Source organism: Hypomesus transpacificus, chromosome 21, assembly GCF_021917145.1.
Source record: "Hypomesus transpacificus isolate Combined female chromosome 21, fHypTra1, whole genome shotgun sequence".
NCBI lineage: Eukaryota > Metazoa > Chordata > Actinopteri > Osmeriformes > Osmeridae > Hypomesus > Hypomesus transpacificus.
Genome location: NC_061080.1, coordinates 1,764,381 through 1,777,412, shown reverse-complemented (window position 1 = coordinate 1,777,412; position 13,032 = coordinate 1,764,381). Strand labels below are relative to the sequence as shown.

At 48.0% G+C, this 13,032-nt stretch overlaps 2 protein-coding genes across 2 annotated transcripts; one reads left to right on the top strand and one right to left on the bottom strand.

Annotated features, from left to right (window-relative positions):
• The first annotated feature begins 86 nt into the window (after positions 1-86).
• Positions 87-4,993, top strand: ddx39ab (DEAD (Asp-Glu-Ala-Asp) box polypeptide 39Ab). Its single transcript, XM_047043571.1, has 10 exons — positions 87-193; positions 1,159-1,367; positions 1,543-1,670; positions 1,786-2,062; positions 2,263-2,381; positions 2,795-2,926; positions 3,070-3,179; positions 3,850-3,994; positions 4,230-4,377; positions 4,702-4,993. The coding sequence occupies exons 2-10, from the start codon at positions 1,160-1,162 to the stop codon at positions 4,716-4,718; spliced, it is 1,284 nt and encodes a 427-aa protein (XP_046899527.1). The 5' UTR covers positions 87-193; position 1,159; the 3' UTR covers positions 4,719-4,993.
• A 369-nt stretch (positions 4,994-5,362) lies between these two features.
• On the bottom strand, positions 5,363-10,487 carry si:ch211-106h11.3 (CCN family member 1). Its single transcript, XM_047043580.1, has 5 exons — positions 10,199-10,487; positions 9,287-9,500; positions 7,746-8,111; positions 7,376-7,554; positions 5,363-6,606 (listed from the first exon to the last, which is right to left on the bottom strand). Exons 1-5 carry the CDS (start codon positions 10,244-10,246, stop codon positions 6,301-6,303), a joined length of 1,113 nt encoding a protein of 370 aa, XP_046899536.1. The 5' UTR covers positions 10,247-10,487; the 3' UTR covers positions 5,363-6,300.
• Positions 10,488-13,032: the final 2,545 nt, after the last annotated feature.

The following is a 13,032-nucleotide window of genomic DNA, read 5'->3' as shown; positions in this document are numbered from 1 at the left end:
CATTTTTACATTGTCAAACAGGCTATTATGACAAACGGTGACATTTGAGTGGCTCTAAAACTAACCAATACTGAGTTGGAGAATCAGGGGTGTTTCCGGGAGTAACGGAACTTGACAACTGCATTTGAGCTAGCAGTTAGCAGTTGATCGCATTCTCGAAGCTGAACAGTACCAAGCCATCAAACACCGAAAGGTAAATTAGATTTTGTGGTTTTATTTGATCATTCTGAACGTCAATATAATTGAACAGTTGTCAAATACAAAGTTGTCTCGCTTGAAGCCACCTGGGGCAGACATAATCGAATATTTCGTTTGTAATCTGTAAACAAAGACTCGCTTGTTGTAGTTAGCTAAATAGCTAGCCTAGCTTAGCTAGCACTAGCTCAGTTGTGTCGCAGGCGTGAGCTTCACATTTATAAGCTATCTTTCTGAAGATATTTTCACGATGATATCGCGTAACGTTTGCTGTAAGACTTTGCTGCTGATGTTATTTCTATATATGCATGGTTACTTTGCTGTCTTTATTTATATAAAAGTTAGATTATTTATGAAGTTTGAATGAGACGCGACGGAGCAGGGTGGGCGGCCGACCGACCACGCATTGTTTGTGTCGTCAGACCCGGACCTTGAATTTTGAGTACATATTTTCGGATTAATATTCGCTAAAATGCTTGATGTGATACCTAATCCAACAGAGAAATTGATTTAAATGGATTTGAGAACCCATCCACCCAACTAGTTATCAAAGTTTGTGGATAATCTAGAACCACACTGCCGATTTGCGTGCGGTGGAATCACGGCCTGCTAGCAATTAGCATAGCGTACCAACGTTAGCCTCGCTAGCTAACAGTCAGATTTGCCGCTCTGAGTTTGACTCACAAGGGGTTGCTAGTTAGCTTCGTCGAGTACTGTAGTTAGATAGGTTCCTAATTTAAGCATTTTGTCGATTAAATCAAAACGCAAGATAACTATTTTGGTACCTAGTTCGACACCCAACCTAACAATACAGTAGATCCGGTTCGACAAATGCTTGAAATGCAAGGCAGAGGGCCGCGCCACTGTAAATACCAAAGCAACACAGTCTTTTCTGAGAATACTATAAAACTTGAATGCACACAGCATAATGTTTATGCACGACCTATTTGTTTCCCGCGGCAGCATGGCAGAGAACGACGTTGACAACGAGCTGTTGGACTACGAGGAAGATGAAGAACCGCAGACCGCCCCAGAAGCGGCCACCCCGGCAGGCAAGAAGGAGGTTAAGGGCTCCTATGTGTCCATCCACAGCTCCGGCTTCCGAGACTTCCTGCTCAAACCTGAGTTGCTTCGTGCCATTGTCGACTGTGGTTTTGAACATCCCTCCGAAGGTGAGGTGACACCACTAAGACCTAGTTGGGTTAAACTCCTGAAAAGGATGTTTTCACCGGCATACTTTTGCACCCTAAAATTTAGTTTAGCAACTTTTCTTTTCTTCTTTAGGAAATGCACACAACCTAAATGACCCATCTGATCCGTAAAAATGTTCATGTGCATCTCTTTCAGTACAACACGAGTGCATCCCACAAGCCATCCTCGGTATGGACATTTTGTGTCAGGCCAAGTCTGGCATGGGAAAGACAGCAGTGTTTGTACTGGCAACTCTCCAACAGATCGAGCCTGTAGATGGTCAGGTGAGTGGGTCACACTAAGGATAAGCGTCCGGCTGTGTTGAATCTGTAACTGCAAGATATTAAGATGGGGGCGCCCCAAGCTGATTGGCTAACTTCCCTCCTTTTGCACCACCAGGTGTCAGTTCTGGTCATGTGCCACACGCGCGAGCTGGCCTTCCAGATCAGCAAGGAGTACGAGCGCTTCTCCAAGTACATGCCCACCGTCAAGGCGGCCGTGTTCTTCGGGGGCATGGCCATCAAGAAGGACGAGGAGGTGCTGAAGAAGAACTGCCCCCACATCGTGGTGGGCACGCCCGGACGCATCCTGGCCCTCAGCCGCAACAAGACCCTCAGCCTGAAGAACGTCAAGCACTTTGTCCTGGACGAGTGTGACAAGATGCTGGAGGCTCTGGGTGAGTGGATGGGGGGAGGGGGAGGAGGAGTAGTAGTAGTAATGTTGTTACGAGTTGTTCAGTAAACACTAGGACTAGTTTTAGACATTTTTACGTCTAAAATGTTGTAGTCTTTGATCTGCAAACGTGCTGAACGGCACCGCTCTATCGCCTTCTAACATGTTCCTCTTTCACGGAAATGTCCGGCTTCCTCCGTGAAGACATGAGACGGGACGTGCAGGACATCTTCAGACTGACGCCCCACGAGAAGCAGTGCATGATGTTCAGCGCCACCCTCAGCAAGGAGATCCGCCCCGTCTGCCGCAAGTTCATGCAGGATGTGAGTTTGGAGGGAGGGAGGGGTCTTTTGACCCCAGCAACGGCCAAGAGCTCCTCCTCTGCATTTGGCTTCACGATAGACTCAATTGAAGCAGTCAACCCTCAGACTGTTTCACGTGAACATGTTGAAATCCCTCTTAGCTTTGCCCACTTGTGGCTGTCAGTGTTACAAGTGGCCATGAATGGGGGGGAAGAGTGACCATCCCTTTAATAAACCTGGGTCAGGGGCTTCACCCCTGCCTCTGGACCTATCGGGAGGAACATCTCCTCATTACTTCTGTGTTGAAGGGCTGTATCGATGTATTTAAAAGAAATAAGGAAACCCATGATGTACAAACGACAGCGGTTTATCCAGTTTGGGGGGGGGGAAAGTCCTTAAGTTCACACTGACTTCCGTGTCCGTCTGTCCCTCAGCCCATGGAGGTGTTTGTGGACGATGAGACCAAGCTGACCCTGCACGGCCTGCAGCAGTACTACTGCAAGCTGAAGGACAGCGAGAAGAACCGCAAGCTGTTCGACCTGCTCGACGTCCTCGAGTTCAACCAGGTCAGCCGCGGGACGACCCCCCCCCATGATGAGGGATCGGTTCCCTGGGTTTCTACACCTTTGGCCTTGTTTTTCTTTGTTGCCCGTCTGACTCCTGTGCTGTCGTCCCCCCCCCCCCCCCCCCCCGCCCCCCCCCCCTGCAGGTGGTGATCTTCGTGAAGTCTGTGCAGCGCTGCGTGGCTCTGTCCCAGCTCCTGGTGGAGCAGAACTTCCCAGCCATCGCCATCCACAGGGGCATGGCCCAGGAGGAGAGGTGGGTGACACGGAGAGCTGTCGAATGGGATTTCGGGGGGGGTTAGATCAGAGGGGTGTGGGTATAGCTCTTTTGTTTGTTTTTGACAGCTGATCACAAACGGTTTGAATCCTACCCTGTACGCTTTGGAAAGACGCACCTGTCAAATAACACAGATACTATTTTTGGTTTTGATTACAAATGCTGCTGTTTTGTTTGATCTCGCGCAGTGAAGGAAGACTTTGCAGCACTTGGTATCAATTCAAATCCGTCCGGGGATAAGTGAGGAGATTAGTGCAGACTACGGGTTGATTAGAATTTCATGGCACATCATAGTTCAACGGGGTACGCGAAATTATGCATGGACTTGATGCATAATGAATGAGCTCCAATTCTGCATCATAAGCTCCGACACCGTTTCAGAATCTCTTTCAACTAGATGGTTATTTCCATGTACACCACGTTTCTACGCTATATCTATTCCGATCGCGTCGGGCGTTGGAAATGTATTCCAGTACTGGAAAGGAGGCGTTGAAAGACCGTCATGCATTCAAAGCTTAGAACGTTGATTTGACGAGACTAGGCGCTTTGCTCGACAAGCCCGTCGATGTGCCAGGGGCGTATCAAGCCTGTTTTTGAGCTGGTCTAGTCTAGCTGTGTGATTCCCTCGCTCTCCTCCTCCTCGCCGCAGGCTCTCTCGGTACCAGCAGTTCAAGGACTTCCAGCGGCGCATCCTGGTGGCCACCAACCTGTTTGGCCGAGGGATGGACATCGAGCGGGTCAACATCGTCTTCAACTACGACATGCCAGAGGACTCCGACACCTACCTGCACAGGGTCAGTCTCCCTTCTCGCTTCTCTCCTGCGGGGCGATTTGGAATCCATTTTTTTTTTTTTTTTTTTTTTTTTTTTTTTTTTTTATCAAAGGAAGGGACTGTGCATTCTCAGTGAAGGCCAGACACTATTCACTGCGTTTGCGCTAGATAGACATGCACCTTTCAACGAGAGAACCAATATCTGCCGAAACAGCCGCAGGCTCCTCCTCTAACCCCCCCTCCCTCCCCCTATCCAGGTGGCCCGTGCTGGCAGGTTCGGGACGAAAGGCCTGGCCGTCACCTTCGTGTCAGACGAGACCGACGCCAAGACCCTGAACGACGTGCAGGACCGCTTCGAGGTCAACGTGGCCGAGCTTCCCGAGGAGATTGACATCTCCACCTACAGTAAGATCCTCCCCACCTCACCCCCCCCCCCCCCCCCCCTTCTCACAAGCCGCGGGGACCTTTTCTTTGTGGTGGTCTTATGGAATATGATCAGATTAAGGTCTGCTTTGGTCCACGTGGTGCTGATGTCATCAGAAGTCGTATGCGTGTGCTCTGTACAGACATCTGTACCTTTTTTTTTTTTGTCACTAATTCTATGGCATCAATAATATGGGCGCTTTTTTATTTTGTTTGAATTGCAGTTGGGCCTTCCTAAAAAAGAAAGTGATGGTGAATAAGCATTGGAAGACAAAAGGCTCATTTGTTTTTCTCTTCTCTCTCCAGTTGAACAGTCCAGATGAGTCATCTATCCCAGTGAAGACAGGTCGTGTGCCCCCCCCTGTCCCATTGTATTCTTTGGGGGAGGGAGAAAAAAAGAAGAAAAAAAAAGATCTTGACAGTTTATTTTAAAGCCTCCCCCGAATCTTATGTCCCAAAATGAGTTCCCAATGCAACACTTTTTTTCTTTTTCTTTTTATAATTATTTTTCCCGGGGGTGTCAGTTTTAAAAGTTGCTCTTGTTATAATCGTGGTTGTATTTTTGGTTAATGAAATTAAAACTTTTTATACAATGTCATTTGAGCCATGGTGCCTTTCGTTTTAGTATTTTTATTTTTTTACTATGTTTCAGACTATCAACATAAATTGCATATGTACATTTGATAACATCCCTTGAAATAATTATATCCTTATCAGCCACATCAGTAGGTGGCACCATGATACAATTTGAAAACTCACTCCACTAGCCTCTTGAGTTTATCAACCTCTTTAAATCCCACCGCATCAAATGCCTGCCACACAACACACAGGAACCCACCTACACGCCATCACATCAGATCCACTGTGACTAAGAGAAAATGGGTCATTTTCCTTTGTTAGTATGCAACCACGTCGTAAACCTCCCATGTTCACCACAAAGGCAGTCTCATGAATCACACCGTTTAAATAGATTAAATAAATGTATTTTACAGTCTTAGGTTATTAAACATTACAAGGTTGGTGATTGACATGGCTCGGGTTACAAATAAAAACAACTGATCTGTGTTGGATTCCTTCATGTTGAGTGAACAGAGGTCATCTGAAATGACTTGGAATGAGTCCAGTCCTCTCTGCATGCGTCTCAGTCCTCCACAGAGCTCCTTATAGTGTAGAAGTCACTGGAGCTAAAAGGAGAACGGCTATCTTTAATTACCATCCATAAATCTCTGCTTACAGGTGGCTCGTCATCTTCCCCTCTGCTCGCATCAAGAACCACGTTCCTCTTCATAGCTCGCCGTTTGCGTCTCGAGTTCTTTGCGACAAAAAAATAAAAATAATAAATAGTGTTTGTTGTAGCGCGCAGCGTGTCTAACGTCCACGGTCGTCCATGTTTATCTTTTAGCCAATGCTGGCCCTCCCTCACTCCTACCTCATCGTAGTCAGTGCATGATGGGATCTCTCGGTAAAACAACACAATGGTTCCTGTACTGCCTTTGCTTTACGCTTATGGAGCTGGATGTGGGCAACATGTCCAATTTGTTATCCCCATACAGATCCCTAGATTCTCCCTACACTGAACAGCTCTGTGATGCTGTGTGTATCTCCTTATTCTTTGTGGTGAAGACCTCATGATCAGGTCACTGTAGTCACCTGTTCCAGCACCTGTGTGCTGCTCGTTAACTCACCCTGCAGGACTATTCTAAGACCCATGTCTGGTGGAACCCCTGGAGTCAATCACCTGTCAATCATTCCCGCACCCCCGTAGTCACACACACAACATATTTGAGGCCCGCCCATTATAGTCAGATAGTTCAAGGTTGGTTGTCTTATTAAAGTTTGAGGGAGCAAAGTCCGTCTTCAAAAACTTCCGGAAAGACGACCGGGATCCCACCCGGCTGGTCTGGCCTAGTCGACGAACTTGTGCGTGTCTCCGTACATCCAGTGCTGCGGGGGCAGCGCCGCCTCGTTGAGGTGGCCGCAGTCCTCGCCGCACTTGCAGGACTGGATGAACATGGCCTGGCGCTGGAAGCGCTCGCCGTCCGGGCAGACGAAGGTCACGGCCACGGTGCGCGTGCGGCGCGGGGAGCAGCAGCGGCCGTCCGTGCACACGCCGCAGTAGTTGGGCCGGTAGAGGCGGACGCTCTGGCACTCGCCGTAGGAGAGACGCTTGGGCTCCTGGGATTTCTGGGTAGGGGAACACTTTTTCCCTTTCTGTGAACAGAAGGAGATAAGAGGACAGACAGTTGATTTAGTTGAAAGCCATAGTCACCTGACTATCCATCAAGCCCTTCATATGACACACAATCGCCCGGGAGTGTTGTCACTAACATGCGTCAATAATTATACCCATGCCAAATAGCCGACCGGACAACCAGAAACTCTTTCCAGATCCTTTGAGAAAAACAACTCGCAAGCTTTCCCCGGTTAGACCCAACTGACCCTTCCACGCGAATGGAACCTATTTACCCAACAACCCTCCCAGAGAATCAGAGGCCTTATTAGACTGGAGGCAGTCAGGCTCCCATGCCCCTCGGACTGAGAACCAGAGGATTAATATAGACACCCCGTCTCCCTGGCTGACTGAGTACACAGAGAGCAGCCAGCTATGGACAGTTGCTTGGCAGGAATGCAGGGGCTCGGGGACTATATTTAAAAGGGGCGCCGCGACTGGGAGTAAATCAACGCGCGTTCGGTTCCCATCAGACGCGCAGCCGAGGACGGGGAAACGGACACGGCGTCACGGCGCCCGGTGCCGGGTTTGCTGTCGACGTGTTCCAGCCGGAGTGGGCCAGAGTGATCGAGAGAGGAGGAGGGGGTTGTGCTGCGTTTGGGTTGAGGGGCCCCAGTGAGAGTCTCGTGAAATGGTTCTTTTGTGGGAACGTTTGGTTTGGTATAATCTTCTACTCGTGGGTCCCCTTTTAGCGGCAATAAAAGAGTTTATTGTCCACCCTACACCCACACACACACACTCTCTCTTTACCTTTGAGGGTAAAGCTATGCTCCCACAAGGTCGAATGGTACAGATGCGCGTCTCTCTCTCCAGTTTGCACTGGGCGTTGTCGTTGGTGATTCGCGAGGACACGCCCATCCCACAGCTCCGTGAGCACTGGGACCAATCGGTGGTCTGGACAACACACTTCTCCTGAGGATGCTTCCAGACTGGCGAATCAGGAAGAGAGAGGGAAGGAGGGATGAAGAAAGAGGCCGTCACGACATGCAACAATGATTACGGTCACAGCGTCATTTAAGTCATGAAGGTCACGGACAACAGTGTCGACAAAGCTAAACACCGACAGTGTGAGTGCGTCTACTGGGCCGAATGTCGACGCTGACAAAACCACTCGTCTCACCAGGCAGGTGTTTGTATCCCTGTTCGTCCTCCCAGCCCTTGCCCCTCTCGGCCAGCTCGTTGCCCACGGTGTTGTCGCTCTCAGGCTGGTGGGGTCGAGGCTGAGGCTGCCAAGGCTTCTGATATTTGGGTGGCAGCCGCCACGTGCCCTTGTGGCAATCCACGCTGAAGCAGCACTGCCCCGGCACCCTGACCAGCCGTGGGTAGGGGCAGGCGGGCGAGGCGGGCGGGAGCCGGTTGGCACAGAGAGGGGCACAGCCCACAGCGCCGTCGATGCAGGTGCACAGGTGTTTACAGCCGGCCCGGAAGCTCTCCCCGTTCTGGTAGATTTGCCCGTTGTACTCACAGCTCCGGCCCTCCCTCCTCGCTGTGGAGAGATACATTACATTTACATTACATTTAGATTTCATTACATTTACATTACATTACATTGCATTACATTTAGTCATTTAGCAGACGCTCTTATCCAGAGCGACTTACAGTGAGTACAGGGACATTCCCCCCGAGGCAAGTAGGGTGAAGTGCCTTGCCCAAGGACACAACGTCATTTTGGCACGGCCGGTAATCGATCTGGCAACCTTCAGATTACTAGTCCGATTCCCTAACCGCTTAGCCATCTGACTCCCTAACCGCTTAGCTATCTGACTCCCTAGATACACCTCCGGTTACCATGGACACCAGCCTCTATTCATCCTGTTGAGGTGCTGTCTATTGACACCAAGGTCATGTCAACCCACACAACACATGAAAGGCTTTAAAGCCACATAAAACCATCAACAGAGCCTTGGGTAAAGAACTGTTTACTATGTTACAAGCCTTCGCGAACACATGGGTTAGGGATATTTTGGGCAGCACATGTGTTTCGGGTATCTCAAAGATGTCGGCCATGTCTAAAGACTAGGATGTGTTTTTAAAGTTCGGACACAAGCTTCCCCTGACAATCTCAGGTATGACTGGCTGGAATTCGCCACATTCTCTCGTTACACCAGCTGAGATCCCCTTGCGCAACCTGCCCCCTAACAACCGGCCAACACACAACCACCCGATACTGAAATCACTCTGGAAACCCACGGGGAATGCTTGGATCTGAGGAGAAGAGGTCATGGAAAGGTCAACAGGAAGTGAGGCTCGTGGCCGTGGAGACCGAGAGACAGACTGGATGTCACCATCTCACAGAGGACCTTTCTATTCTTAGTCTAGGTAGGAATCTTGGCTCTGTGTGCGGATAGAAGTTATATTTCGGGGGGTCTTTGAGATTGAACTCCCTCCTCCTGATAAGGAATCTACTACACATCAAAATATCTCAGTCCCACTGGGGTGCGATGTGCTAAGTCTGGAGGTTGTGAGGACTTTCAACACATGGTTGGTTTCACCCTCAGCCCCAGCACACGACAGGCTAGGAAGCGTACTACCATGCTTGCACACTATAAACAAACATACTCATCCAAATCATTCAAACGTAGTTAAACTCCCCCTCTCCACGCGACACAAGGGTACCACCCACCCACTTTGACACCAACACACTACTTCCTCCACACTCACCCCTGCAGATGCCCAAAGCCAGGGTCACATCGTTGCCGTAGTTACACTCCAGCCCCTTGTGATGGTCGCAAGGCATCGTGGGACTGCAGTCCTGGTTGAGCTGGGCGGCACACACCTTGCAGCAGCCGCAGCTGTCAGACACCATGCTCACCCCTGGAGGGCACATAGGGGGCGCCGCTGGACACTCACACACTGCCGGGCAGCTGGTGCTCACCTGAAAGTGGAGAGAAAAGGGAAGGTTGAAGGGGGAGGACTGGATTGTAAGACATTCATGAAAACAAACATGTTCTTGTAAGAGCGTTTGCTTCAATTGGCTAAGCAGAGAGGAGACACACGGTCCCGACTAATTCATGCTGTTCTCTGTGTGTTTCAAGTGTTTTATGGCAATACGTATTACATTATAATGTACTTTTTCAAAATTTCGTAGCGGCCGTGTGCAACTTCGTGTCAATTTCACCCATACGTTCAAGTCTGTTAAACTCACAGCATATTATCGCGTTAGACATAAATCAATAATAGGCTATCTAATCTGTCGGTCATCGATGTGTCTAGACTGTAGACAGTCTGATTAAGTAATGTACCCAATTCCCTGCCAACCCGTGATTTATATAACAGTGTATCAATCCACAGCCAGTGACAAATTGTTCCAGCTAAGATCAACAAAGATTGATTCAGTCACCGTTGCCGTAGACTACTCAATTGGCGCACACGCATCAAAAACACTGTCCACTTAGAACATATGTAGACTTAACTTGTAAGCTGGAAAACGTTTTGACTATTTCTGGAAGTTGGAAGATACATTTTTTAGGTATGCCTATCACAACAAACTCGTTGACAGGTATCGCCCTGTTGCATAAAGATGGAAATAATTGCGAGTAGCCTAACTTTATCAACTGTGAATGTGACACTTACCAGATTGAAGACAGTTATCAAATATGCAAAAATTATAATTAATGCCATGGTCACAAAAATAAAATAAAAGAAGTTGCTACCAGAAAGAATACATTTAACTTTTAATCCACAAGAAGATGATCTTCAACTTAGTAAGTAAAACAGTAAAGTCGTCAGTCAGAATGGTGTCCTTCAATAAAAAAACAAGAAGTCGTCGAAATATAGATGCGAGTTCAGTTCATCCAGGAGTTCGTCACTTCATCACTAGATTACTGTACACTCAAATAATTACACAGGCAGCATATCGCAAGCTCCGTCTAATTTATACCAACCTCGTGAGTCAAGGATAGACTCCGCCCATCACCATATGTCCACCCAATTAACATTCGGGCAGTGGTCCAGACATTCCAAATGGGTGGAGTTAGCAGAGGGTTAGAAATTGATTGGGGGGCGTGCTTGGGAATGAATACAGTCATTCATAAAATTGTAGGACCACTCTTTATTTATTTTATGGCTTAAAACTCAAATGTAACCGGTGCTTTTCAAGTCACATTTGCGCACATTCCACCTTTGTGGCCGGCAGCTCTGTTAATACCAAGATAAATATACTCAGCTGGCTGGTGAGCGGGGCAGACAGTACAGTAACATTAATAGTAACTCCACCTCAGGAAGAGGTTAAGAATTTCATCTGTTTTCATCCAAATGTACCTCGACAGAAAATTAAAGTGGAGGGGTATTAAGTAAACATAAATGTAACCGTAATGGTAGGCTATGCACACTGCATTAGTCTGGGAAAATGAGCCTATAGGTTAGACTTCTAGCACATATGCCTGTCTGGTATTTTGTTCATTATAGTCTAAAGAGCAGATGTTTTTGTTCTGATCCAGGGTGCCGTCCAGATCTGGATTGTTTTACTCTACTACCCCACATCTACCGATGTTTCTGTCTCGAAACCTGGTGGGCTTACTTGGGTTGTGCTGACACAGGAATGAGGAAAGACCTTGGTGAGAATGGTAAAGTTCAGAGTAAAATCAGCTTTGTTGTTGTTGAAAGTACCAATCCCGAGTCCTGAGTTTATACTTTTACAAAAGCCCTCTGGCTGTGATCTCCCTCTCTCCGACCCGCTCCACATCCCCTTGTGCTCCCGTTCAAAACCCTGGTTTCCTGCCACACCTGTTGAACACACAGACCCCCTTTGATGAAAGAATGTATGAAATGTGATATTGAGAGCCTGCTGCTAAAAGCAGTATGGATGGTTCATGCTCAATTCAAGAAGTGAAGTCAGATTCCAAGCCCACACCTGGCCTGCAGCAGCCTCACGGTCACAGCCACTGTATATAGTATGTCTCACAGTTTTGTGTGATAGTTCATCTTACAGTTTTGCTCCGTGGTCCACAGAGGGGGGAACTCCATACCTATTTATATTGTCAAGGGAGGTCCCCTTTGCTTTCTGAAGGGCAAAGTTATTTTCAATGCTATAGAATGTGTAGCTTATCCGTTGCGAGGGCAACCAAACACTGTTTGTTTGTCGGTCCAAACTGTAGCCAGTGACCTCAGGGTTCAGCAGCCATGACCTCTTGACCTATAGGATTCCCAAAGCACCCCAGAGTCTTCAAAGCTGTCAGTGGTGGTGGTGCAGGTGTGCTCCAAAAGTCAGTCAAAGTCTAGTTATGAAGACAAATGTCCTTGACCTGTTTATACTTATACCGAGCAGCATTGTTGTGAAGAACCGGTTTGACCAAGAGTGTTCCCAGAATGTTGAGATGACGTGATGAGAATCTGACACGCTAGGCCTCGGTTCAATCCAAAGAAGAGAGTCAAGAGGGAGATTCGTATCGTGTTCAGCCACATCAGACAAAGCGTGGTGCATGACACATATTTATGACAACGACTAAGGTCGAGTCACTCTGGGTTTCAGGAGACAACAGTGGGAGGAGGACGAGAGAGATGTTCAAAGGTGAGAAGTCGAAGGGTATTAAGAAAGAGTCGGCAAAGGGCTCTGCAGAGGGGAGAAAACCGAAGGAAGGAAGACAGGTGTTTTGTGGTGCCAGCGTTTGTTGTCTTAAAGGGTGGAGTGAACCTTACTCCCTATTGCTCACTCTGCCCCAGCGCGACAGTAACAGTCAAGGCTATGGTATTTCAGTTCAAAATAGCCTCGACGCTCTGTGCCACTTTCAAGACGACTTTACTGAATCACAACATTGTAATATCTCCCAGTCCCAGTCGTGTTTTGGTACTCGGGTTCGGAAGTGTTCCCCGCGAATGAGAAAAACTCTGTTGAGATTCAGTCTTGTACATGGAAACGTTTTTTTCCCCTGGATAACCTACCATGTACTAATACATTTAATCATTTAGCAGATGTTTTTATCCACGATGATAGAAGCTATTCCTGACATCTTATCATGATGCATAAAGTTAAGTATGAGTTCTGAGGGAATTTGTCAAGGGTGGAGAAAGAGTAGACTGAAGAGGAGGCTTCTGGCACTGGGCGAAATACTCAATTGACTTCTATAAGAATGACTGGCTGTTTTTTAGTTTTTTTTACATGTAGCTTCCATTTCTTCACACAAGAGGGAGCCCTCCATGTATTCTCTTGTCAGTGACAGGTCACTCACAGTTTCAGGTCACCCAGATATGCAATGTCAGACAGATGAACATGTTGACGAGGAATGCAGGTGGGAAACCCCATGGAGATAGAAACAAACATGGGTGCGATCGCTTTCTTCAATCTTCTTTGCCCAGAAGCTTGGGCATCATCTGCAACGTAACCTGTGGATCTGCATGAATATATTCACACCCTTGCCCCTCCCTAGCTTATGGCCCTCAGCCTTTGCTGCTGTCTCTGCAAATGTCTC